General features: G+C 48.9%; 4 protein-coding genes across 4 annotated transcripts; 1 reads left to right on the top strand and 3 right to left on the bottom strand.

The window, feature by feature from the left end:
* Positions 1-23: 23 nt before the first annotated feature.
* RSPH9 (radial spoke head component 9) lies at positions 24-2,647 on the bottom strand. The gene is made up of 5 exons (XM_053458574.1): positions 2,370-2,647; positions 1,893-2,058; positions 1,285-1,414; positions 1,060-1,206; positions 24-420 (listed from the first exon to the last, which is right to left on the bottom strand). The coding sequence occupies exons 1-5, from the start codon at positions 2,645-2,647 to the stop codon at positions 260-262; spliced, it is 882 nt and encodes a 293-aa protein (XP_053314549.1). The 3' UTR covers positions 24-259.
* Positions 2,648-3,632: 985 nt separating this feature from the next.
* On the bottom strand, positions 3,633-8,959 carry LOC128482704 (epoxide hydrolase 1-like). The gene is made up of 9 exons (XM_053458573.1): positions 8,850-8,959; positions 7,749-7,956; positions 7,020-7,200; positions 5,991-6,218; positions 5,294-5,423; positions 4,893-5,107; positions 4,533-4,641; positions 4,064-4,189; positions 3,633-3,865 (listed from the first exon to the last, which is right to left on the bottom strand). The coding sequence occupies exons 1-9, from the start codon at positions 8,876-8,878 to the stop codon at positions 3,664-3,666; spliced, it is 1,428 nt and encodes a 475-aa protein (XP_053314548.1). The 5' UTR covers positions 8,879-8,959; the 3' UTR covers positions 3,633-3,663.
* Positions 8,960-9,653: 694 nt separating this feature from the next.
* On the bottom strand, positions 9,654-16,489 carry LOC128482703 (epoxide hydrolase 1-like). The gene is made up of 9 exons (XM_053458572.1): positions 16,423-16,489; positions 13,036-13,249; positions 12,748-12,928; positions 12,315-12,542; positions 11,938-12,067; positions 11,553-11,767; positions 10,794-10,902; positions 10,153-10,278; positions 9,654-9,929 (listed from the first exon to the last, which is right to left on the bottom strand). The coding sequence occupies exons 1-9, from the start codon at positions 16,449-16,451 to the stop codon at positions 9,728-9,730; spliced, it is 1,434 nt and encodes a 477-aa protein (XP_053314547.1). The 5' UTR covers positions 16,452-16,489; the 3' UTR covers positions 9,654-9,727.
* A 2,131-nt stretch (positions 16,490-18,620) lies between these two features.
* Positions 18,621-26,649, top strand: LOC128482706 (uncharacterized). The gene is made up of 6 exons (XM_053458575.1): positions 18,621-18,704; positions 20,332-20,420; positions 24,740-24,897; positions 25,008-25,249; positions 25,705-25,812; positions 26,526-26,649. The coding sequence occupies exons 1-6, from the start codon at positions 18,698-18,700 to the stop codon at positions 26,612-26,614; spliced, it is 693 nt and encodes a 230-aa protein (XP_053314550.1). The 5' UTR covers positions 18,621-18,697; the 3' UTR covers positions 26,615-26,649.
* The last annotated feature ends 133 nt before the right edge of the window (positions 26,650-26,782 follow it).

Below are 26,782 nucleotides of genomic sequence, written 5' to 3' on the forward strand. Positions count from 1 at the left end.
AAGCTGTACTGCGCATTTATTGATACATAACGGGGTAGAAGGCGCTCTGTCCGTCAGTCCGTCCGTCTATATATATATATTTAGATATTTAACGTGTTGGTGGAGGCTCTGCGTTTATCGGCGTCTCGCCCCGTTGCCTGGGTGACGTCTGCATCCTGAATCCTGTGGATTCTCACAGAGATCAAACTCGTGAAATCTCTTCCGTTCCCGGATCCCGCAGAGCGCCGGTGACCCCCGGCCCGTGAAACACGTGGGCCGCTCAGATCATGAACGGCAAGTCGATGTTGCGCTCGCCGGTGCCGACGTAGAGGTAGCCGTGCTGCGGGGTCAGAGGGACGTGATAGAAAGTCATTCCTAACCACAGCAGGCTGCGCAGGATCGTCACGCTGCTTCCCCGCTCCGACTGCAGACTCCACGAACCTGGCGAGAGAACGGCGGTCAGCGAGCGTCAAACACACGAGGAACGCTGCGAGGGGCCGGGATCCAACACCATGTCAGGGTGAGATGGAACGGAGGGGAGTGGATAAGTGGAGCAGCCTCCCAGCAGAAGCCGCTGATACAGTGAGGGAGTTTAAAGACGCATTGCATGGTTTCACTGACGTATTTTCTCCCCGGGAGAAGCCCCCACTTCCGTTCCCACGGTTGGAGAAATATGTCGGGTTGGAACTGCCTGCGCCCGCATAAAGCTGGACACGGAAAGCTCACGCCATAAACTACACGTCAACTCTACTACACGCCTCACCGGCCCCAGCGTCCCGGCACCTGCTTTCCCGCCCCCTCCAGTCTCTCTATCACCTGGATCTGCCCCCCACCCGGTGCCCTCTCTCTGTCTCGCTTTGCGTGGCGTCCCCTGGAAGCGTGTTATATGGTGAGCATAGGATAAAGCCCATTTCCCTCGCTGTCGGGGGCCGGCAGTCCCGCTTTATCACAAGCGCTCAGTCGCTGACCAACTCGCTCAAGCTCTGCCCATGATTGCATCGACAAGCGAATGAGGAGCTCCCATTAAAGCTGGGATGTTTACTGGAAAGGGGAGGAGTTTGTGGCATGCCGTCGGCTCACCTCTGGGGACGTCGTGCTCCAGCGAGTCGAGGAAGTCCATGGATGGGGTGAGATCCGCTTTCTCCAGCAGAGACTTTGTCGGGGGGCTCGTGGTCGGCGTGAAGTGGAAGAAGGAGCTCAGCTTTTTGGCTTCACTCGCTGTCAGCCCTGGGGAGGAATAATTATATATGAGTAACGTGTATTCACTGAGACGGGCTGCGTGCTGGGTGAAACGTGCCGCCTTACCTCGGAAACAGTGATTGATCCTGACCTCTCCCAGGGGGCTCTTAACGAAAGCCCCCCGCGGGACCACAGCGGCCTCCTTGTCGATCAGCGCGATGGTGGCGACGAGACGCGACTCTTCCTTAACGTGCATCTGAAGACAGAAGAGGAATCAGCGGACGCGGCCCCCGCGAGAACAAAGAGGAATCAGCGGACGCGGCCCCCGCGAGACCCAAGAGGAATCAGCGGACGCGGCCCCCGCGAGACCCAAGAGGAATCAGCGGACGCGGCCCCCGCGAGACCCAAGAGGAATCAGCGGACGCGGCCCCCGCGAGACCCAAGAGGAATCAGCGGACGCGGCCCCCGCGAGACCCAAGAGGAATCAGCGGACGCGGCCCCCGCGAGACCCAAGAGGAATCAGCGGACGCGGCCCCCGCGAGACCCAAGAGGAATCAGCGGACGCGGCCCCCGCGAGAACAAAGAGGAATCAGCGGACGCGGCCCCCGCGAGAGCGAAGAGCCGCAAACACAGCCCCGCGCAGTAAAGCGATCCCTCCCCGCTGCGCTCGTGCCAGCGAACCGACATGAAAGGGTTAATCTATAAAATCCCATCAATCCCAGCCACGGACTCACCGTTACTTCCTCCTCGTAGGCGGCATCTCCGTCCCCCGCCTTCCTGCGGACGGTGTACTCGTACTCGTGCGAGGGGTCTCCCACGAAGCGGCCCCGGACCCCCTGGGTCTCTGCGATGATTCCGGCCGTGGCGGGGGGCAGGAGACACCAATCCACGCAATTCAGACTGCAAGAGACGGCAAGAGAGTGAGCGAGAAGAGCGTCTTCACAAGGGACTGCGCCGGCCTGTGCTCCGCGGTGCAGGACAGTCGGCAGATATACCCAGCAGGGGAATGATGCCCCCAACTGGTCACGGGTGGTGGGGCAAAAACGGATATTTACAAAACACAGAATCTGCACCGTTACTCAAGCAGGGGGTAATAACAGTCCTGGACATGGGGTAAAAGCTCTGGGATCAGGGTAGATGCCCTAGGGGTGGGGTAAAAGCTCCGAGAATGGGGTGAAAGTCTTGGGGCAGCAGCCCTGGGTCTGGGGTACCTGTAGAAGGTCTTCCTGCCCCGCAGCTGCTCGAGGCCCTCGATGCCCTGGGCTATGAAGTAATCCCCCCGGACGCCCAGGATCTTGCCCCAGAGAAGCACCCGGCTGAGCTGCATGTCTCTCCGCAGCAGGAGCAGGGAGGTCCGCAGGGCGGCGCTCTGCTCCGGGCTCAGGCCCTGGCCGGACCCGGACATCATCTCCAGGGGCAGCTGCAGGTTCTCGGCATCCATCTCCGCGTAGCACCCGGCAAACTCTGCGGCCTCGGCACCTGTCACCATGGTAACGCGTCCTCACAAGCACGGGAAGATCCATGGCAACGCCACAGACGGCAGCCGGAATGGAACATTCTACATCCGCGAGCTCTACGGGAGCCGGGATGGGACTGTCCGGCAAACTAACCTCAGTGCTGCCCCCGCCTGGTGGTACTGGGAGAAAAACCGTTCATCGATAAAGATTGTGGCCGTTCTCACGGACGTTTGGTGTCTGTCGTGCGGATAAATGCATTAAGGGGTTATTTGGGGGGGGGCAGTTAATAATCCCACCAGTCATGCTTTTTCTATACACATTAAAGGGGCTTTGAGGGCAGTAGAACCCTCTGATACCCTCATACCCCGCAAACATTCTGACCTCCTAGAAAAGAGGGAGGTTTGGGCAGAAAGAGGGACTGGCCAAATAAAACATGGACACTTGGGTGGTAGTTATCAACGTGCTACACCCGGCACTGAATGTGTTAAAGCGCTTTCCATTGCCGCCGATAAAGTCGATAAATAGATAAATGTCCGTTTTTGTTGGATTCTCTGTGGTGATTGTTGCCGTGGATATTTCTTCCTACACTGAGAGAGTGGTAGATAAGTGGAGCAGCCTCCCAGCAGAGGTGGTAGAGGGTAATACAGTGAGGGTATTAAACATGCATGGGATAGACATACAGCTCCTGAATCTAAGACGAGGCCAGAACTTCACATCTCCTTCTATGGCCTTTAATGCCAACTACAGAGAAGAGCGCGGAGCCGCAGCGGCATCTAGTGGCCAGTGTGCACACTGCATGCAGTGAAGTTCTACTTCCATGAGAATGTGTGAAGAAAAAAAAGAAAAGATCCACAAAAGGCATCGATTTCTGCTCCTTTCTGATGGAAAGGTTTTTATTTTATGCATCGCTGCGCGTTACATTCTGTCGGTGATTTTGTATTTTTTGTTACGTGCCGCGGTGTGTGTTTGTATTTTTTGTTCCGTGCCGCGGTGTTTGTATTTTGTTACATGCCGCAGTGTGCGTAACACTCGTCGCCTTCGTCAGCGTTTATTTCTTCTCCACCTTGGAAACAAAGTTCTGGACGTCTCGAGCCAGCAGCTCGGGCTCCTCCAGGGCGGCGAAGTGGCCCCCGCGGGGCATGTGGGTGTAGGTGACGACGTTCAGGAACTTGTGTTTTGCCCACACACGCGGAGTATGAACCAGTTCACACGGAAAAGCGGCGATGCCCGTCGGGACGTAGACGCCGACCCTGCGATACAAACAGAACATATCTGGGTTGCCCATCAATATGGTCCGTAAAGTGCAATGCATGACCGAGCTGCTGCCACGGCTGTGATGGTGGTCGTGTCCCATTTGCCCCCCCTTGGGGTCGATACAGTAAGTGAACACCAAAAAATGAAGCAGGCTGCCCTACATTCACCAATTCTCCTTCGTTTCATAGACTTACTTGGTGTCTGGGGTTTTGGCATAATTCCTGGGGAAGTTCTCCTTGTAGAACCTCATCGAGGACGTGATGGATCCAGTCACCCAGTAGATCATGACGTTGGTGAGGAGATCGTCCAGCGAGTACTTCCTAGGGGTAATTAATCAAATTACCGGCAGAAAATGTGACCGTAAAGCACTGAAAGCGACACACATTCTCCTCAGAGGAGACATCATCTTTGTCAGGGGGGTATTTCAGGAGAATCTACCCCTCCCCCTCAGCATAGAGCCGCCGAGGGACGTGGAAAACATTTACTGGGTGCGTAATTAATCAGCCATCATCAGTGGTTCCGTGTCCAAACACGAGGCCCAGATACCAAAAAGTTGTAACTCCTGACCGCTATTTTAGTTTAAATTTAGATGCTTTAAAGCGTATCGTTTTCTGTATTTATGTAATTTGTTTGTTTGTTTGTTTCGTTTTGTTTTGGTCGAACCTCTCCAGGCCTCCGTCCTCCAGATCCCGGAATTGAGAATCTGTCCATGTGGAGAATTTCTCCAGAATGTAGGCAGCGAGGCCAGCCGGAGAGTCGTTCAGGGCACAGCCTGGGAGAGAGGAGGTCATCTGCGTTAGTTTAGGTTCTGAGCCCCCCAAGCGATTACCCCAGATGTCCTCATAGACAAATAGCACACTACTAGGGGACCTGTCATTGCATCTATGATGATGTAGACCTCGCCAAGACCCAAAGACTTGATACCAGGGATCCTGGCCACCTCCCCCCATTCCCAATACTCCCCCCAAAACTCACACATGGCCCTTGTCCGCCTAGCTGCGCCCTACTCCCAAGGGTCCTTACCTACTGTGTCCGGTTTGGTCGCTTGTATATGTAGATATCCCGACTCCAACAGAACGGCGTAGACGTTCTTCTCAAAGTACGGATAGATACGTCTGGTGTCCTCCTTGGTCAGCCCCACCAACCAGGGCATGTAACGCCCAAGAAGCAGGGAGGTAATCATCCCCAGCCCTCCTTTTGACATCATCACAAAGTTTAGGTGGAGACCCTTCACAGATCTGCAGGGAAGGGTAAGTCGTGGTTAGGGATGTCCGGTGGGACGGTACCCCGAGTGGGTTGGATTTATCATGGCGGGAGACGGAACGCGGATGTCTGAACGCGCCCAGGAGGCAAGACAGGAGCAGGAGAGGAACAGCGTTAAGGTCTCCATACATGATGTTGACTTCAGGAGCTCATCGACTTACTCTGGCTTCATCTGGGAGAGGAGGGTGGTGATCCTGCTGCCCCAGTCGCCTCCCTGGAGGTAAAACTCCTGGAATCCGAGCCTCAGCATCAGCTTGTAGAATATCCGAGCGGCGTCAAAGGCCGAAAACCCTTTTAGATCAATTAAAAAGGACACATTCTAATATTTTACGGGAAGCCCTCGTCCTGCCCAGCACCTCATCAATACCAAGTCCTCCTGGTGGTGAGCTTAGAGGAGAAACGAGAAACCCTATTCACAGGCGTTCGCAGGGTTAATAAAGGGTCTGCTGGGAGCGAAACAGCGTCCGAAGGGCCGAGGAAAACGCAGCTGTCCAGACCTTGTTACACTCACCTATGTATCGTCATTATTATATCAGTATCTGGAATTAATTATTATTAAATTAAATTTTAAAGTGAATTACTTACCTTTAGGAGAAGCTGCAGCACCAGAGCTGAAGCCACTGACTTCTCTGTGGTCCCTCTTTGGCAAGCAAGAGATGTTTTTGGCTAAAGCAGCCAAGGAGGTGGGAGACGCGGAGAGAACCAGATGCATATATGGGGGGCATTGTGCAGAGACCCTCCATGCATGCGTGGGGAGGCGGATTATAATTTAAAGGGGACACTAAAGTGTTAAAGTGCTCACAAAGGTTTTCATTTCGTTGTCACCAGCAGGAGCCATCTCACCCCGACGGGTCTCACCTGTCTTGTGCGGCGCCTCCGAGAAGCCATAACCCGGGATGGACGGACAGATGACCTCGAAGACCAGGTCGGGGTTCAGACCGTGCTTGGCCGGCTCGGTCAGAAGCGGGAGGATTCGGTAAAACTCATAAAAGGATCCAGGCCAGCCGTGGACCATGAGCAGGGGGCGGGCCTTCTGACCGGGGGCAAGATTTGGGGGTTTCACGTGGATAAAGTGCACCTCCAGTCCTGAACAAAAAATAATGAATTTAGATTTATGTTTTACTCTAGAATTTGTTTCCATGGTAACTGAACATCCTGAATCCTGAATATTCTCGAGAACTGTTGGTTTAAAGTCTACTAAAATGTTAACCCTTTCTGTTATGATATCCCGTCTAGATCCGTTACTAACCCCCCTCTCCTGCCTCTCATCACTCCAATCCGTCCCCCCCTGCCGGACTCTTCCCGTCTCCAGGGTGCCCCCAGGTGCTTCTCCTGCTTATTCTACCTTTAAATGCTCGCTAAAGCCAACCCGTTCCTCCGTCCTCCGGCCGCTGACTTCTCCCCGTCTCCCCTCGCTACAATCACAGCATCCTCAGCCGAGCAGCCCCTCTCCTTCTGTCTCACCCCCCCTCAGATTGTAAGCTCCTAGGAGCCTCTCCTTCTGCACCAGGCTGACCTAACGTGCGTTCGTAATAAACATGGCATTTATTTATATGGCGCCAGCAGACGCCGTGGCGCTGTTACAATCAGTGGAATGATATCAAATAACAAACTGCTATAAACCCGGCTCCCCGGAGCTTAGCGCATCGCGCCCCGCGTGGGTGCAGAGAGTTTATCGAGATGGATTCGGGGATTCCTCGTTTCTGCGGATTTGGAATAAATGCCCCCTCACTCCGGATGTTTTTGGGGCAGTAAATACTTTGTATCCTCCACGGAATGTTAGATAAATAACGTTTCATTTCAAATAAATACAGAAAGTAACAGAATGTTTTCGGATCCACGACTCCTCGTCTGGATGACCGCAACGGGGGCCGGGGCCGGACATACCTTCTATCGTGGTTTTGAAGTGAGGGTATCCGTTAATGATCTTCACCTGCTTGTGCCAATCAAACGTGTTCCTCCAATAAGAGACGACCTTCCGGAGGTGGGCGGCGTTAAAACCGTAGTGGAATTTGGAATCCTCCAAAGGTGAAGCAAAGCGAGTTTTATCCAATCGCTCGTGCAGATCCTAAAAAAAAAGTCAAACGGCGACTTAACCCCTCGCGCAGCAACAGAGAAAGACAATAAATACGCGACGGAGAGACCTGGACCTCATTCAACCTGCGTTTATACGTCACAGACCCCCGCGAGACCCCAACCCATCACGCTAATCCCCAAAACAGCCCAACTATCTCCCAAGAGAAGCCCGTCTTCCACCAGACCCTCACGTAAACGGCCCCCTTTACCCCAGGACCCTGCTCCTTATAAATCGTGATATTCAAAGTAAACCAGTGAGGGGTTTTATTGGCCCCTGGGCCCCTCTAGAGGCTAGGCCCCGTACAGTTGTATTGGCTGTAGGCCTCTGATGGGAGTCGTGTCTCTGCACCCACTCCCTGTCCCACGTGAAGCCTTTTTGTAGGGCGCTGGTGGTTCCCGACTTTCTTCTAGAGGCGGCGTGGATGAACCTGAGCCTCTTTTTTGTCTAAAGATGAGACCCTTTCCTAACCTACCTCCCAACTAATTAACTAATTAACTAACTAACTAATTAACTAACTAACTAACTAACCTCTAACGTACCTTCAGGTCATCATCCAGCGCCTCCACGCGGAAAGGTCTGATGCCGGTGTCCTCCTGCCGAGGCCGGTCGCTCGGTCCCCACCATCCATCTCCCAAGTCAATGGATTTGGTCTTCCTCCTGCTCAGCATCCAGCAGGCCAGAGCACCTCCAACCCCGACGGCCGCCGGGACGATGACGCTGGCCGGCCAGTGGTAGTCAACGGCCGCCCTGCGGAGAAAGGAGCGCACGGGGCGTTCGGTGTCCAACCTTTGGCTCCATTCGCTTTTTTGGTAAAGCTTTGAAGACCTCCAGACTTTCCTGAATCTGCTCAATAGATCTCGGGGGGGAGGGTTGGGGGTCTTGTGTCACCCACATGCCACCAATCAGGCCCCCCCCCCCAATAAATCCCCCAGTGCTGGGCATGTCCCCGAATTACCCCACCTGCCGCCCGGTTCCGTGTTTCCCATTGGTTGCCGCTCTGTAAGCTTGGGCTGGCAGCGAACGAATCGTTAATATTTATTAAACGGCCGGTTTACTGATTTTTAAACATTAACTTTTTGAAGGCTGACCGGCAGAGCAGACATAGATTTATTTTATTATTATTATTTTTTTATATTTTTCTCGTCGTTTTGCTGATTTTAAGCCCTGCTTTGAGTTTATTAATAACTTATGAGATGGGGGGGTATCTTATGACGTCGTCCTCGTGGCCGTTACCCCAATGGGTGCCACACGCTGGCCGTATAATTAGCATAATCGTTAAGAATTAAGGATATTTACCATTGGTTGTTTTTCTAGCTCAGGAGGCCGAGAGATTTCCTTGAATTGAGGTGCTTTCTGTTTAATTAACCCCCCATGCGCAGGCGTTCTTAGTAGTTGGACTTCTCCTGTCTCCTCCCCCGGCTGCTCTTACTGGAAGCAGGAAGCATACCTCAGTACACCTTGCAGCAGCCAATCACACGCTTGCTATCTGAACACGCTAGCATACACGCCATTGGCAGAGGTCTTCCTCCTCTAAGTACAGAATGCCTGCACCTGTTTGCATGCAGTAAAATGCATCGGAGTCCACGCAAGATACTCTTCAACATAAAAACACAATGTTTGGGGACGGGGTCTGCTCTCACCTGCCGTGGTCCAGGAGCTGCCTCCACATTTCGGCCCCAGTGCCGCGTTCTCCTGATATGCGCACTTTGCCCCAGCCTGGGAAGGAGATTCTCTGCCCGGCTGCCCCTCCCTGCCTGGCTGCCCCTCCCTGCCTCTGCTACTTCCGGCTTTTTTGTGTTTGTATCCAACAGCTTGAGCAATAACCCTTTCCTGGCAGACACGAATTTGGGCAACTCCTCCCACGTTCCAGCTTTAGAGGGTTGGAAACGGAGTAAATATAACGCTGATTAAAGGCTCGCTAATAAGTTATCATCATGCGCGATAGATATCAGACTAACATCATCCGCAGCTTTTGGGATTTCAACAGTTTTCGGAGAGTTTTTTTGGCAGATTTGTTTGCAGCAGCCATAAAGCGCACCTGCGGCGGTCTCTGTGCTGCTAAGATAACAGGATACACAGAGCGCAACAGAAAACCGCTTCCCCCTCTCCACTGAAAACCGCGCATGGTCAGCGCCCGAAGACGTAAATAATAAATTAGTAGTAAATATATATAAATAGGGTGAAACATTTGGTGTTTTTTGTGAGACGCGGAGGGGCATTTTTTGCCATTTATTTGTTTTGGATACTCAAAATTCGACATACATTAAAAGAAAATCCATCACGCCAAGCGCAATCGTGTAAAAAAAACCCAAAAAACCCCAAAGCACTTATTGAGACCCCAAACCCCAGCCCCCCGGTCATTTTATTGCTATCCGCGTACAAAGTGCACCAAGTCTATAAAAAAGCTACGGTATAATGTGTGAATAATTTTTTTTTTCTTCTATAAATGACATTTTTTGGAGCGATCTCTCTCCCGATGCACGCGCCGTACGTTTTATCGGTGAATATCGGCGGCGTCTCATTTATTTTCCACCCGGGACACAAAGTTCTGGATGTCTTGAGCGAGAAGTTCCGGCTCCTCCATGGCCGGGAAATGCCCCCCTCGTGGCATATGGGTGTAGGTGACGATGTTCTTAAACTTCTGCTTTGCCAAAACCCGGGGGATGTGAGTGAGTTCGCAGGGGAAGGCCGCGATGCCGGTGGGGACGTACACGGCAGTCCTGCAACGCAAAGAACACGCTTAGTGCATACGGTACCCTGACAAAGCCCCCCCCAGACCCTTAGTCCCGGCATCTAATCCTCATTTCCGATACGATGACAACCGGACCACCGGATGGTTACAATTTTGGTACGAAAATCAAGAAAGAAACATTCTGGTTGAAATTGATGTAACAAAAATCCCCCCATCCCCCATTCTCCGACAACCGCTTGCATTTTATTTACCGCGATTCCGGAGAGTTCAGAAAGTTCCGGGTAAAATTCTCCTTGTAGAATCTCATGGACGAGGTGATGGATCCGGTCAGCCAGTAGATCATCACGTTGGTGAGAAGATCATCCATAGAATATTTTCTTTGATAAATGGTGAAGACGACAAATAAATATAACTTTTTTTTTTTGCTTCATTTTCAGTAAATATCTAGATATCTCAGTAGTAAAAACGCATCTTGCGTTCAGGTCTGCTAACAAGTTCCACGTTTACACCGATCAGCCGTAACATTCTAACCGCCCGCCTGATATCGCGTCGGCCCCCGTTTGCCCCGTCGAGGCGCGGACTCCACTAGACCTCTGAGTCTGCGCTGCGGTATCCGGCACGAGACGTTTAAATCCTGTAAGGTGCGGCCCCCATGGATGCGTCCCGGTGCCGCGTGTTCTCCAGCGACGCACCCGGCTCCGCAGCCCCACGCGCCACAAGCTGCGATGCTCTGCGTGTTCTGAGCTCTTTCTATCAGAACCAGCAGACTATCCGTGTCATTCACTTCACCTGTCGGCGCTCGTAATGTTACGGCTGCTCGGTTTAGTTGACTATTTTTAGTGGTAAATTCATCAAATTGCAATAATTTCTATAAATTAATGATTTATCTGACCTGTCGAGGCCTCCATCCTCTAAATGGCGGAACTCGGGGTCGGTCCAGGTGGAGAACTTCTCCAGGATGTAGGCAGCAAGTCCGGCGGGGGAATCGTTCAAAGCAGAGCCTGGGAAATAAAAGCCAAATACCATGACTGGGGGGTCGTCGTAACACACGGGGGCCACAACATTCACGGTTCCGCTACAGAATGTTACCACTTCCTGTATAACGGGGCAATCGCACACCCAATGATCCCATCCTCCACGCGTAAAACCAACCAACGGCCAAATCATTCAACCACAACCCACCCGCCCAACGCGTAAAAGGAAGAAGCCTTCTTCTCATTCTGTGTTTTGGTTCATGAGTGGAAATCTAGTGACGATTGACCAAAATTCAAGGTTCTACCGTATAATATATTTAAACTAAAATAAGTAAAATCGTATCCACGACAGGTCATGTGAACCGATTTCCAGATAGGCGACACATTATCACACTGCTGACGGAAAAACAAACTTCTAGAGAAGAGAAGTTCCTTCACGTCTGCCGCTCATCACTTCTAAAGCTTGGTAGTGAAGATGGCGGCCTCGATCCCGCGGCCTCTCGCATGTGAAGCGCCTTTTTTCTATAACATTATCTATAGGTGACAGAGACTGTTTCCCCATTCAGGTTATAGAATATATATAGAATTATCTTTCCTGGACTTATATCGCCCCGCCGGTCACACTCAAGGCTGGGTTCGGCCCACGACCCGCACCAAACGTAATTAACGCGTCTCACCCACGGTGTCCGGCTTGGTGGCCTGAATGTGGAGATACCCCGACTCTCGCATCACCATGTACACATTCTTCTCGAAAAACGGATACAGGCGCTCGACGTCCTCCCGCGTCAGGCCCACCAGCCACGGCACGTAACGTCCCAGGAACAGGATTAGGAACGTCCTCAGGCCTCCCAGGGGATCAAACACCATATTCAGGTGAAGACCCTTCACAGACCTGAAAGAAGGGAATCTCTGTAAAATTGTTACCGGTATTACATGTCGTCCTTTATATCCATGGAGGAGCCGGTTTGGGACATTCCCGCACTCGGCGCTCCAGTAGCTGTCGGCGGCAGCTGTCCGGAGGGCCGCGGGTAACGTGAAGCTACACTCGAGGCGGTCGCTTACTCTGGTTTCATCTGGGAGAGGATGGTGGTAATTATGCTGCCCCAGTCTCCACCCTGAAGATAAAATTCTTGGAACCCCAGTTTGGTCATCAGTTTGTAGAAAATTCTAGCAGCGGCCACGGCATTGAACCCTGTGAAAAAAAAAGAGCCCGACGAGGGAGGGTGAGAGGTACGGCACCGTCCAACGCCCTATCTGCTCCCACCCGTCTATGGCGTGTCCATTCAATAACATATTACAGGGGCCCTAATCGCAATTATAATTTCATCCAATGGGAAGGCAGATACACAATGTAACTAACACCCCTACCCCGTTGTGTCCATTTTATTCCTTCCCCTGGTCTCCTCCTGCCTTCCCTCCTTCCTTCTCCCGGGTCTCACCTTTCTTGTGCGGCGCCTCCGAGAAGCCATAACCCGGGATGGACGGACAGATGACCTCGAAGACCAGGTCGGGGTTCAGACCATGCTTGGCCGGCTCGGTCAGAAGCGGGAGGATTCGGTAAAACTCATAAAAGGATCCAGGCCAACCGTGGACCATGAGCAGGGGGCGGGCCTTCTGACCGGGGGCAAGATTTGGGGGTTTCACGTGGATAAAGTGCACCTCCAGTCCTGAAAGCATCGCCATAGAAATATCATAAAGATGGTGGTCATCCTACGAACAGCATTTTTATCACATATACACAATATAGGTGAATCACAACTCCATACACAGCTCGGGGGGGGGGGGCCTTCAATGGAGGTTGCCTAATCCATAATCCATAGCTGGATCTCTGGCACGGAAGACCAAACCCAAGCGTTCGCAGAGAAGACGTACCTTCTATGGTCACCTTGTAGTGGGGGTATCTATTGATGCGCTCCACCTGCCTCCGCCAGTCGAAGCTCTTCCTCCAGTAGGAGACGATCTTCTGAAGGTGGGAAGCGTTTAATCCGTAGTGGAAATGCGAATGCTCCAGAGGGGAGAAGAAGCGCGTCCGGTCCAAACGGCTATGGAGATCCTAAAATAAAAGCTCGGCATGAAGCGTATCTGTAGCGGTAGAACTTCATGTAATTCATGGTGGAACCGACGCCGGGGGGATTCTGATGTTTCGGACCCCCAGCGTACCTGAATATCGGCATCGGAAACTTCTACCGTGAACGGTCTCACGCCGGAGTCCTCGCTCTGCTGATGAGGTCTGAGACCCGATCCCCACCATCCATCGCCCATCTCGATGGTCTTCGCCTTCCGCCGACAGAACATCCAGCCGACCATCGCGCCTCCAACCCCGACGGCCACCGGGACGAGGACGCTGTGCGGCCAACGGTCATTGAAGGCCGACCTATGAAGAAATATAATAAACCTACTTAACTCCTTTAATCACCAAATATAGTAGAATTTATGAATTCTGGGGGGGTCTGCTTCAAGTTTTTTGTTCTAGCTCTCTGCCCCCCGACTTCAGACTCTCGGCTTTGGGGGGCACCTTCTGCTACGGCTCAGGACATTTCTTTATACATCCTGATATCGCTAATATTTATCTTGTGTGGGTTGTGGCCGGGATGCGGCTTCCCTCGATGATTTATGTGACCTGCTGAAAGGGGTTTGGGGTTAAAAGAGGTTCTGGCCAATCCAACCAGGGACACTTGGCAGGTATGGATCTTGGAGTTCCGTTTTTTTCTTTGTTGACCCAATAAAGGGTAACGTAACATAAGCTTTCGGGACCCCCGAGGCCTCTTCAGACTTTGGCGAATCGGGGGGGGGGCAATCCCCCCTCCTTTAGAAAGACCGAGGCTTGCACTAGGAGAAGGGATAAGAAGGTCCCCCGAGTCACCTCTTTATCTCCTAAATCTCCAGGAGTAGGCGAGATCGAGTGGAGTCGCGGAGCATCACATTGTGACACCCCGTGGGGAGAGCCGCACCAGAGAGGCTTCACAAGGTAAGCGAGTTGCTTCTATGTATCTGGATCAGTTAGTGAACCTGCGCGTGTGTGTGTGGGGGGGTGCGCGTGTGTGTGGGGGTGCGCTTGTGTGTGGGGGTGCACGTGTGTCTGGGGGGTACTTTGGTGTGTAAACGTGTCATTGGTTCGGTTAGTTTGAGCGCTCGGCTGCGTGTGTTAGTGTGTGTGGGTATCTGTCGGTGTGTGTTTATACATGTTAGTGTTTACGTGTGTTAATGTGTACGCATGTGTGTTGGTGTTGAATGTCTAGTTGTGTTGGTGTAAGTGGGTGTACTAGCATGTGTGTTTGTATGTATGTTAGCGCGCGTGTTTGTATGTATGTTAGCGCACATGTGTTTGTATGTAACGTTATCGCGCGTTTGTATGTATGTAAGCGCTCGTGTTTGTATGCATGCATGTGCGCTTGTGTTTGTATGTATGTATGTAAGCGCGCGTGTTTGTATGTATGTATGCGCGCGTGTTTGTATGTATGCGCGCGCGTTTGTATGTATGTTAGCGCGCGTTTGTATGTATGTAAGCGCGCGTGTTTGTATGTATGTAAGCGCACGTGTTTGTATGTATGTAAGCGCGCGTGTTTGTATGTATGTAAGCGCGTGTGTTTGTATGTATGTAAGCGCGCGTGTTTGTATGTATGTAAGCGCGCGTGTTTGTATGTATGTAAGTGCGCGTGTTTGTATGTAAGCACGCATGTTTGTATGTATGTTAGCGCGTGTGTTTGTATGTATGTTAGCGCGCGTGTTTGTATGTATGTAAGCGTGCGTTTGTATGTATGTTAGCACACGTGTTTGTATGTATGTAAGCACGCGTTTGTATGTATGTTAGCGCGCGTTTGTATGTATGTAAGCGTGTTTGTATGTATGTAAGCGTGCGTGTTTGTATGTATGTAAGCGCGTGTTTGTATGTATGTAAGCGCGTGTTTGTATGTAGGTTAGCGCGCGTGTTTGTATGTATGTAAGCGCGTGTTTGTATGTATGTAAGCGCGCGTTTGTATGTATGTTAGCACACGTGTTTGTATGTATGTAAGCGCGCGTTTGTATGTATGTAAGAGCGCGTGTTTGTATGTATGTTAGCACACGTGTTTGTATGCATGTAAGCGCGCGTGTTTGTATGTATGTTAGCGCGTGTGTTTGTATGTATGTTAGCGCGCGTGTTTGTACGTATATAAGCGCGTGTGTTTGTATGTATGTTAGCACACGTGTTTGTATGTATGTAAGTGTGTTAGTGTAATTGCCCCTCCTGAGCTCCCGAGGGCTCTGGATCGTCTCCTGCTGAAGAGTAAATGATCTCTCGGGGGGGCAGAGCGTTTTTCTCACTTAGATTGTAATCTCACGGGACGCAGACCCTGCCCTGCGAGACGATTTCACGGAGAGACTCGCTGCCGGAATATTCCTCGTACTCCTACACCCGCGTCTGAGGTCAGGGCGTGATGGGAATAATTATCTCCCAGCGCAGACAGGATCCGCCGCCAGGGGTGGGTGGCACGCGATGGAACCCGTTCGGTTAGATCTGCTTCACCATAACCCACAACAAATCAACATTTATTATTATTGATTTTCCTTGATTTTGGTTAAACGGAAGAGAATTAGGATTTAGGGCTCCGCATTCTAAGTGGAGCAGCCGCAGCGCCCTCGCCAGTAATAAAGAGCTGCTGCGCTCGATCGATCGCCGTGACCTTCACGCAACGTACTAAGAGTCCCAAAGGTGCCAAACGTAAAGCAGGGAGTTACAACTCTCATGACTCCTAGACGGCTGATGGCTACATTCTGTACTGCGAGGGTTCTCCGGTGCTCTTCACCTACAAAAACCCCAAACACCTCACCTGTGCTCAAGCAGAACCGCACAGTCTGGTCACATTGGAAGTCTACAGGAAGATTTATGGAGTTATCAGGGCTCATTAAGAGGGCAGGGGAGCCGGGGAACGGCCACACAGGGGGGCGAGACCACCAGGACACGGGGCGAGACTACCAGGACACGGGGCGAGACCACCAGGACACGGGGCGAGACCACCAGGACAAGGGGCGAGACCACCAGGACACGGGGCGAGACCACCAGGACACGGGGCGAGACCACCAGGACACGGGGCGAGACCACCAGGACACGCGGCGGACCCAAAAACAAAGGAACAGCAGCAGCTTCCCCCAATTCTCCTCTGCGGGGTCATAAATACCCGGAACCGCCTCCCGGGCGTAAAAACACTAAACGGCAGAGATTGGTTGGCATTTTATTTTTATATATTAGGTGCAGTTAATCAGTGATTCTGGGGCTGGGAAGGGGGGGTCTGATATAGAAGACAGGGGTCTGGGACAGAGGGTGGGGGGTCTGGTGCAAAGAATAGGGGGGCTGGGGGTACAGGGTGAGGGGTCTGGGGCAGGGGGTGAGGGGTCTGGGGCAGGGAGTGAGGGGTCTGGGGGCAGGGAGTGAGGGGTCTGGGGCAGGGAATGGGGGTTCTGGGGGTAGAGGGTGAGGGGTCTGGGGCAGGGAATGGGGGTTCTGGGGGGAGGGGTTCGGGGGGTCGTTTTTGGGTGACTCCGTTGAATCCTCCCCAGGCCGCCCCTCACCTGCCGTCTTCCAGGAGCTGCCTCCACATCTCTGCCTGCGCTGCTACCGGCCGCTCTGCGCGCGCTCCTTCCCCCAGCGTACAGAGAGAGGGGGCGGGGAGATCAGACCCCCTCCGAGCCACGCCCCCGCCACGCCCACAATCACGGTACAAAGTATCAAAAACTACATCAAAAACAAATCAAACTTCCTCCCAGAAAATGAAATAATAAAAGATTCATCACATTCCCGCCCATTCCCATACCTGCCGAGTGTCCCTCTTAGTTTGTGCAGTCCCTAAAGGTCCAGAGACCAAAATGAAAGTGTTTATCCCAAATATATAGACAGACAAGAGACAGTCACTGATTTATCTATACATTATACAGGGGGCCGGTCACTGATTTATCTATACATTATACAGGGGCCGGTCACTGATTTATCTATACATTATACAGGGGGCCAGTCACGGATTTATCTATACATTATACAGGGGCCGGTCACTGATTTATCTATACATTATACAGGGGGCCGGTCACTGATTTATCTATACATTATACAGGGGCCGGTCACTGATTTATCTATACATTATACAGGGGCCGGTCACTGATTTATCTATACATTATACAGGGGCCGGTCACTGATTTATCTATACATTATACAGGGCCGGTCACTGATTTATCTATACATTATACAGGGGGCCGGTCACTGATTTAACTATACATTATACAGGGGGCCGGTCACCGATTTATCTATACATTATATAGGGCCGGTCACTGATTTATCTATACATTATACAGGGGCCGGCCACTGATTTATCTATACATTATACAGGGGCCGGTCACTGATTTATCTATACATTATACATTATACAGGGGCCGGGTCACTGATTTATCTATACATTATACAGGGGCCGGTCACTGATTTATCTATACATTATACATTATACAGGGGCAGGGTCACTGATTTATCTATACATTATACAGAGGGCCGGTCACTGATTTATCTATACATTATACAGGGGACTGGTCACTGATTTATCTATACATTATACAGGGGGCCGGTCACTGATTTATCTATACATTATACAGGGGCCGGTCACTGATTTATCTATACATTATACAGGGGCCGGTCACTGATTTATCTATACATTATACAGGGGGCCGGCTCGCTGATTTATCTATACATTATACAGGGGGCCGGTCACTGATTTATCTATACATTATACAGGGGCCGGTCACTGATTTTTCTATACATTATACAGGGGGCCGGTCACTGACTTATCTATACATTATACAGGGGCCGGTCACTGATTTATCTATACATTATACAGGGGCCGGTCACTGATTTATCTATACATTATACAGGGGCCGGTCACTGATTTATCTATACATTATACAGGGGCCGGTCACTGATTTATCTATAAATTATACAGGGGGCCGGTCACTGATTTATCTATACATTATACAGGGGGCCGGTCACTGATTTATCTATACATTATACAGGGGCTGGTCACTGATTTATCTATACATTATACAGGGGGCCGGTCACTGATTTATCTATACATTATACAGGGGGCCAGCTCGCTGATTTACCTATACATTATATACTGGGGGCCGGTCACTGATTAATCTATACATTATACAGGGGCCGGTCACTGATTTATCTATACATTATACAGGGGGCCGGTCACTGATTTATCTATACATTATACAGGGGCCGGTCACTGATTTATCTATACATTATACAGGGGCCGGTCACTGATTTATCTATACATTATACAGGGGCCGGTCACTGATTTATCTATACATTATACAGGGGGCCGGTCACTGATTTATCAATACATTATACAGGGGCCGGTCACTGATTTATCTATACATTATACAGGGGGCCGGTCACTGATTTATCTATACATTATACAGGGGCCGGTCACTGATTTATCTATACATTATACAGGGGCCGGTCACTGATTTATCTATACATTATACAGGGGGCCGGTCACTGATTTATCTATACATTATACAGGGGCCGGTCACTGATTTATCTATACATTATACAGGGGCCCGCATGTTGTATGGCATTGTGTGAGCTCGCGGGGAGTGCACACTCTCTCACACTCTCTCACGCTCTCTCACGCTCTCTCACGCTCACTCGTTTACTCGCCGTGTGTTTTGTTCTGCCTCACCTCGTAGGGCAGTAACCAGCCGGAGGTTTCTGTACACACATTCCGGGTCGGCCGGCAGAGGATACTGACTCCCAGCGCTCCCAGCCAGCGCCCGCCATTCACATCACAGCCGCGAGATGACAGGTGAGAGAGCGTCCGAGCCCGGCGTTCCAGGGGTTAACGTGTTCAGAGTCAGGGTCTCGGGGGGGGAGGGGCAGATTCTCGGGGTCTCACAGTCTCCTCTGATTTAATGATATCTGAGCGTCCCGATTGGTGTTTTTCTCCATGCTATATCACAGCTGGAAGCCCTGCTTGAATACAGGTGACTCAATTCAGAATATCTTTACCGCCTGACGGTTTCCATAACAACCGTTATCAGAGCCAATCGGCTGCCGCCATTAAGCTTTAAGAGACGTTGCAGCAACTATAAGCGCCGTGTGTCTCGTGAAATTGGGATTTTGGGAACGTAAAGTATTCATTTTCACTGAATTGGTCCCCAGTATATTAATTAGAAAAGTTATAGACAATGAGACGGAGCCCTGTGACAAATATCAGATTACTGAGAGGGTGGTGGATGAGTGGAACCGCCTCCCAGCAGAGGTGGTAGAGGGTAATACAGTGAGGGCATTATACATGCATGGGATAGACATACGGCTCCTGAATCTAAGACGAGACCAACGACTGATTAAGGTTTGAGTCGTTACAGCAGGAGAAACGGGCGACTAGACAGGGGCCGCCGGGGGCCGATCTGCCGGCAGGTTCTGGGTTTCTGTGTAATTTAGTAAATTGGTTAAACTGAATCTTTACCTTCGTTTTCGGACCCTTATATCCCTGCAGAGCCCCTTCAATCTGGGGAGGAAAGAAGGAGGGATGTGAAGAAAGGGGGGCTTTAGGGTACAAAAGAGGAGATCAGGGGAGGAATAAAGAGACATGCCGCTACTTTAGGTAAATCGATGACAGGGAAATTTGGCTGCATTCGCCGTGTTTGCTGCAGCTCCGTTGAGATATCGCACGCAGCGTCCGGCGCGGAGTTCACCTCGGTAATTACGAAATTCCAGATCTTTATTCCTTTACCAAAACCCGACGCCGCAAATACATCGTAATTCCTCTCCTAGAGGGAGCCTGTCAGTGATCGCTTGGCCCAGCCGTGCGCATGCGCTGCCCGTGCAGCAAACTTTAATGAATGCTAGCTCTGTAGCCAAATCCTTCCAGCGCATGAGCCTTTGTTCCTCTGACCCGTAAATCAGAACCAGCCCGGAACCGGCACCCGCCAGCAAAACATCCGGAACACAAAGAGTACTCCCTCGCTTATTCCTCCCCAAACAGAAAAGGGGGATTATGGGAATCCAACATAGGGGGGCTTTAATCCGTCTGCCGGGCCCCTGTGCCCTGAGCTCCGGTTCTCGTAGGTGGTCCGTCGGAGCCATAGGACCCCCCAGTGGTGCGGTGATCACCATCTCCTTGAAGGAATAGAGATTCTCCTGGAGAACCAGCCGCTCTGCCCTACCTGATAAGGGGCCGGAAAGGGCCGTAACTGTCCCTTAGCCTTCTCAGCAGGCACCAGGGCCTGGCGGTGGAGCTCTGCGAGGGGCAGTGGAGGTCTCTGTAGCGTGATTGGGTGAGAGGACTCGGAGTGATGTCACGGGGTCCCCTACCTGAGAGCGTACTTAAGTATGCTTCCTGGTTTCAGTTGGGGCAGCCGGGGGAGGAGAAACCCCGCAACCTGCTCGGATTATACTCAGCACGCCTGTCCTTCTCTGTGTTTTTCCAGCTCCCGAGATCCATGAGGATGAACTGGAGGAGCTCCTTATCTACGAAGACCTTTTCTGGGAGTATTTTAACGACTTCCTGAGCCTCCCGGTGAGCGATAATCCGATATCACGTATAGCGTATGCTCTGCCCCGGGCGGCGACTCCCCCCCCCACGTGCCCCTCAGGCCAGCCTGCCCCTAAGTCATTAGGCAGCCGGGTTAAGTTAGTATGGCAGCCGGCGGGGATTAAGGCGGCCGTGTGCTCTGCGCCCGTTACATGCGCGCTCCGTTAGCGTGAACAGGTAGAATTAATGGCCTCTTTGTATTATGGCCGCTCCAGAAATATCCCCGTGACAGCCCAACAAAAGACTTATGTGCAGATCAGACGCATCCAATCCTCAGAGATAACAGGCATAGCAACCGCTCATAGCTCCGGGCCGGACCTTCCCTGACGCGCCTCGGAAATATTTCTACAGTTTGCAAACAAGTCGAGACTACAAAGGCCGTGACGGGAGATCGTTCCGCGCAACCCAAATAAATCAGGAATATTAATGGCTGCAAATAAAGGCGAGGCCGATAACTGAGAAACAAAGTGCAGCCAAAGAGAACACAAAGCGTCGCGAAGAACATAAGAGAAACCACAGAGTACCAACATTTCTATCGCTGCCTTACATGCAAAGGGAATATACATCCTGTACATATCCCTGTATATTCCTCATATTATATATTATATACTCCCCCCCCGTATAACTAATCCCGTCCTTATAACCCGTTATATCCTGTATATTCCTCATATTATATATTATATACTCCCCCCCGTATAACTAATCCCGTCCTTATAACCCGTTATATCCCTGTATATTCCTCATATTATATATTATATACTCTCCCCCGTATAACTAATCCCGTCCTTATAACCCGTTATATCCTGTATATTCCTCATATTATATATTATATACTCTCCCCCGTATAACTAATCCCGTCCTTATAACCCGTTATATCCTGTATATTCCTCATATTATATATTATATACTCTCTAGCCGTATAACTAATCCCGTCCTTATAACCCGTTATATCCTGTATATTCCTCATATTATATATTATATACTCCCCCCCGTATAACTAATCCCGTCCTTATAACCCGTTATATCCCTGTATATTCCTCATATTATATACTCTCCGGCCGTATAACTAATCCCGTCCTTATAACCCGTTATATTCCTGTATATTCCTCATATTATATATTATATACTTTCCGGCCGTATAACTAATCCCGTCCTTATAACCCGTTATATCCCTGTATATTCCTCATATTATATATTATATACTCTCCATCCCGTATAACTAATCCCGTCCTTATAACCCGTTATATCCTGTATATTCCTCATATTATATATTATATACTCTCCGGCCGTATAACTAATCCCGTCCTTATAACCCGTTATATCCTGTATATTCCTCATATTATATATTATATACTCTCCGGCCGTATAACTAATCCCGTCCTTATAACCCGTTATATCCTGTATATTCCCCATATTATATATTATATACTCTCCGACCCGTATAACTAATCCCGTCCTTATAACCCGTTATATCCTGTATATTCCTCATATTATATATTATATACTCTCCGACCCGTATAACTAATCCCGTCCTTATAACCCGTTATTTCCTGTATATTCCTCATATTATATATTATATACTCTCCGGCCGTATAACTAATCCCGTCCTTATAACCCGTTATATCCTGTATATTCCTCATATTATATATTATGTACTCTCCCCCCATATAACTAATCCCGTCCTTATAACCCGTTATATCCTGTATATTCCTCATATTATACATTATATACTCTCCGGCCGTATAACTAATTCCGTCCTTATAACCCTTTATATCCCTGTATATTCCTCATATTATATATTATATACTCTCCCCCGTATAACTAATCCCGTCCTTATAACCTGTTATATCCTGTATATTCCTATTATATATTATATACTCTCCCCCGTATAACTAATCCCGTCCTTATAACCCGTTATATCCTGTATATTCCTCATATTATATATTATATACTCTCCCCCCGTATAACTAATCCCGTCCTTATAACCCGGTATATCCTGTATATTCCTCATATTATATATTATATACTCTCCCCCGTATAACTAATCCCGTCCTTATAACCCGTTATATCCTGCATATTCCTCATATTATATATTATATACTCTCCGGCTGTATAACTAATCCCGTCCTTATAACCCGTTATAGCCCTGTATATTCCTCATATTATATATTATATACTCTCCGACCCGTATAACTAATCCCGTCCTTATAACCCCTTATATCCTGTATATTCCTCATATTATATATTATATACTCTCCGGCCGTATAACTAATCCCGTCCTTATAACCCGTTTTATCCCTGTATATTCCTCATATTATGTATTATATACTCTCCGGCCGTATAACTAATCCCGTCCTTATAACCCGTTTTATCCCTGTATATTCCTCATATTATATATTATATACTCTCCGGCCGTATAACTAATCCCGTCCTTATAACCCGTTTTATCCCTGTATATTCCTCATATTATATATTATATACTCTCCGGCCGTATAACTAATCCCATCCTTATAACCCATTATATCCTGTATATTCCTCATATTATATATTATATACTCTCCCCCCGTATAACTAATCCCGTCCTTATAACCCGTTATATCCTGTATATTCCTCATATTATATATTATATACTCTCCCCCCGTATAACTAATCCCATCCTTATAACCCGTTATATCCCTGTATATTCCTCATATTATATATTATATACTCTCCGGCCGTATAACTAATCCCATCCTTATAACCCATTATATCCTGTATATTCCTCATATTATATATTATATACTCTCCAGCCGTATAACTAATCCCATCCTTATAACCCGTTATATCCCTGTATATTCCTCATATTATATATTATATACTCTCCCCCGTATAACTAATCCCGTCCTTATAACCCGGTATATCCCTGTATATTCCTCATATTATATATTATATACTCTCCGGCCGTATAACCCCGTCCTTATAACCCGTTATATCCTGTATATTCCTCATATTATATATTATATACTCTCCGGCCGTATAACTAATCCCGTCCTTATAACCCGTTATATCCCTGTATATTCCTCATATTATATATTATATACTCTCCGGCCGTATAACCCCGTCCTTATAACCCGTTATATCCTGTATATTCCTCATATTATATATTATATACTCTCCGACCATATAACTAATCCTCTCCTTATAACCCGTTATATCCTGTATATTCCTCATATTATATATTATATACTCTCCGGCCGTATAACTAATCCCGTCCTTATAACCCGTTATATCCTGTATATTCCTCATATTATATATTATATACTCTCCGGCCGTATAACTAATCCCGTCCTTATAACCCGTTATATCCCTGTATATTCCTCATATTATATATTATATACTCTCCCCCATATAACTAATCCCGTCCTTATAACCCGTTATATCCCTGTATATTCCTCATATTATATATTATATACTCTCCGGCTGTATAACTAATCCCGTCCTTATAACCCGTTATATCCTGTATATTCCTCATATTATATATTATATACTCTCCGGCCGTATAACTAATCCCGTCCTTATAACCTGTTATATCCTGTATATTCCTCATATATTATATACTCTCCGGCCGTATAACTAATCCCGTCCTTATAACCCGTTATATCCCTGTATATTCCTCATATTATATATTATATACTCTCCGGCCGTATAACTAATCCCGTCCTTATAACCCGTTATATCCCTGTATATTCCTTATATTATATATTATATACTCTCCCCCCGTATAACTAATCCCGTCCTTATAACCTGTTATATCCTGTATATTCCTCATATTATATATTATATACTCTCCGGCCGTATAACTAATCCCGTCCTTATAACCCGTTATATCCTGTATATTCCTTATATTATATATTATATACTCTCCCCCCGTATAACTAATCCCGTCCTTATAACCCGTTATATCCTGTATATCCCTCATATTATATATTATATACTCTCCCCCCGTATAACTAATCCCGTCCTTATAACCCGTTATATCCCTGTATATTCCTCATATTATATATTATATACTCTCCCCCCCCCCGTATAACTAATCCCATCCTTATAACCCGTTATATCCCTGTATATTCCTCATATTATATACTCTCCGGCCGTATATAAAAGCATCTATTTGATCTGGTAGCGCGGTCTCTTTTCTCTGATTCTGGATCCGTGACGTTTGCCGATTCTCCACATCCTTGGAGGTTTTTCCCGTAGAATTTATAAAACTTGAATTTGCAGAATTAGACTTGGCTTCCTATCCCTTTATTGTTTTTCCTCCCCAGGCCTTCCCCGTGAGACTGACGTACAATCGTTTGACTGGGAACGTCCAGGAATTGGATGATCTCCTGCAGGAGAAGCCGGTGGGTTACGGGGCCGATGACCTGCAGAGAGAGAGGACTCTGTCGTGGCTGCGGAAAGAGAGGCTGCCTCTATTTAGGAAGTGAGTGGAAGCGATTTCGGGCCGCTGCGCAGCGTAACTCACCGTTTAGTGAATAAACCCCGCTGTTATCTGTGGCAGTCTGTAGTAAGATGCATTATTTTTTATCGCAGGTCCCCCCTATTCCTGGAGTATAAATTAGCCAAGTTACTGCTGCGGCCCCTGGAGGCCCCTCGTTCACTGAGTCGTTACAGAATCCATGGGTACAGTCGCCAGTCAAACAGTACGGCCTTATCCTCTCTAACCAGCAACCCCCCCACCGCCAGCCACCATCCCCGAGCCCCCCACGGCCCCCCAGAACGCGAAGCGACTCCCAGGATGCCCAGCCGCGCGCGGAGCTCGCCCGCCGCAACAGGTGACGCGCTGAAGGCTTTTTGTGGAGCATAAGCCGGAAAGCCATAATTAGAGGGAAAATGGATACGGGGGCAGAAGGGGTTAAAAAATGTTTAAAGTCCAAAGAAATCCGAGTTTAACCAATCGTGTAACAGGCTGGGCTTCTAGCTGCAACCAACCGAAATACTCCTCAAAAAGTAGCAGCAGCTCATAGCGAGCCGACTCAATAAACACCGAACGTAAAACCCGATATTTCTAATCCACTCTTCCATGTAAAATCGTGAGAGCCTCCCAGCAGAGGTGGTAGAGGGTAATACAGCGAGGGTATTAAACATGCATGGGATAGACATACGGCTCCTGAATCTAAGACGAGACCAACGACTGATTAAGGTTTGAGTCTTTACAGCGGGAGAAACGGGCGACTAGACGGGGGCCGTCGGGGGCCATCTCTGAATTACATTATTCTTCCCGTGACAGGTTACTCGTCAGAGGCGTACAGCCTGTGGCTTCTGGAGCAATATGGGGATGTGATCGGCCGTCTCTGGGGGGCTTTGGACACAGAGGTTCCGTCGCTGGGAGAGAGCGGTGAGTTGCAGCGAGACATCCCCAAAACTCTCCCGGACTTAACAAGAGAGAAAAGTAAGACATTGCGATGTATGACATCATCAATACCAAGTATGGAGTCATACACCAGACCCGCCCCCTCCTGCAAGACAATTAGTTCCTCAAATTTTTTAACGCTTTCTTTAAAGATAAAAATACAGAAATATATTGTTTTTACAGAACACCAGAGAAGCTTCAGCCGTCTCTTTCTGCTGAAATGGCAACAAAGTATCTGAACAATATCACTAAAGATTAGAATGAAAAGTCTTGTCAGAATGGGGCAAGATTTGCCCTAAATTACATCATTCTCGTTTGGCTCTGGGGAGAGATTCAGTTGTTAATAATAATATATTTTATAAAACTGTATTCAGAAAGTAGGTGGAAAAACTCGTTTTTAGGGAAAGTAAAACATTTATTTCCATAAATTAAAAGCATTTCCTCCAGAAAAGTGAATCAAATAGTTCCATTTTCCTGCGTAAAAGATACATTTTGGAGCATTCCGGGATCTTTCAGTATAAAATAATACTACAATGCCATCATTCCATCTGAAGAAGAGACCTCTGAGGCTCTGAAAGCTGACGTAACTTTACATCTTTTTCTCTGTCGGCCCAATAAGGAAAATCGGCCCCCGACCAGCGACTCCAGTAGAAAAAGGAAAATAAGCAGATTTATAATAATATGTCGTTTCATTCCAGAAATGATACCCGACGGCGAGGAGTCCCGCGGGGCGCAGCCTCCAGCCATCCCATGCTCTGAGGATACGGAGACCGTCGGGTATGGCTGAGAGTAGTAGTAGTAGTAGTAATTGTCATTCTACATACATGTCTGTATATCTTCCGATTCCAGAAACGAATCCCTTCGGGGGTTAAAACGTTAAGTGTCTAATAGATTGTCAGCTTCCAAGATCAGCGCCGTCTCCTCCTTCCGTCCCGCTAGGTCTTAAAGCGCGCGA

This window comes from Spea bombifrons, chromosome 3 (assembly GCF_027358695.1).
Source record: "Spea bombifrons isolate aSpeBom1 chromosome 3, aSpeBom1.2.pri, whole genome shotgun sequence".
NCBI lineage: Eukaryota > Metazoa > Chordata > Amphibia > Anura > Pelobatidae > Spea > Spea bombifrons.

Excerpts from the sequence above, each read along its gene's own strand:
- LOC128482704 (XM_053458573.1), bottom strand. The coding sequence starts at position 8,878 with ATGTGGAGGCAGCTCCTGGACCACGGCAG. Across the intron at positions 7,201-7,748 it reads CGCTGGATGATGACCTGAAG|GATCTGCACGAGCGATTGGA; the intron begins GTACGTTAGAGG and ends CTTTTTTTTTAG. Across the intron at positions 3,866-4,063 it reads GCCAAAACCCCAGACACCAA|GGTCGGCGTCTACGTCCCGA; the intron begins GTAAGTCTATGA and ends TTTGTATCGCAG.
- LOC128482703 (XM_053458572.1), bottom strand. The coding sequence starts at position 16,451 with ATGTGGAGGCAGCTCCTGGAAGACGGCAG. Across the intron at positions 10,279-10,793 it reads GAGGATGGAGGCCTCGACAG|AAAATATTCTATGGATGATC; the intron begins GTCAGATAAATC and ends CATTTATCAAAG. Across the intron at positions 9,930-10,152 it reads CTGAACTCTCCGGAATCGCG|GACTGCCGTGTACGTCCCCA; the intron begins GTAAATAAAATG and ends TTTGCGTTGCAG.
- LOC128482706 (XM_053458575.1), top strand. Across the intron at positions 20,421-24,739 it reads ACGACTTCCTGAGCCTCCCG|GCCTTCCCCGTGAGACTGAC; the intron begins GTGAGCGATAAT and ends TTTCCTCCCCAG. Across the intron at positions 25,813-26,525 it reads TCCGTCGCTGGGAGAGAGCG|AAATGATACCCGACGGCGAG; the intron begins GTGAGTTGCAGC and ends GTTTCATTCCAG.
- RSPH9 (XM_053458574.1), bottom strand. The coding sequence starts at position 2,647 with ATGGTGACAGGTGCCGAGGCCGCAGAGTTTGCCGGGTGCTACGCGGAG. Across the intron at positions 1,207-1,284 it reads GATCAATCACTGTTTCCGAG|GGCTGACAGCGAGTGAAGCC; the intron begins GTAAGGCGGCAC and ends ATTCCTCCCCAG. Across the intron at positions 421-1,059 it reads GGAGCACGACGTCCCCAGAG|GTTCGTGGAGTCTGCAGTCG; the intron begins GTGAGCCGACGG and ends TTCTCTCGCCAG.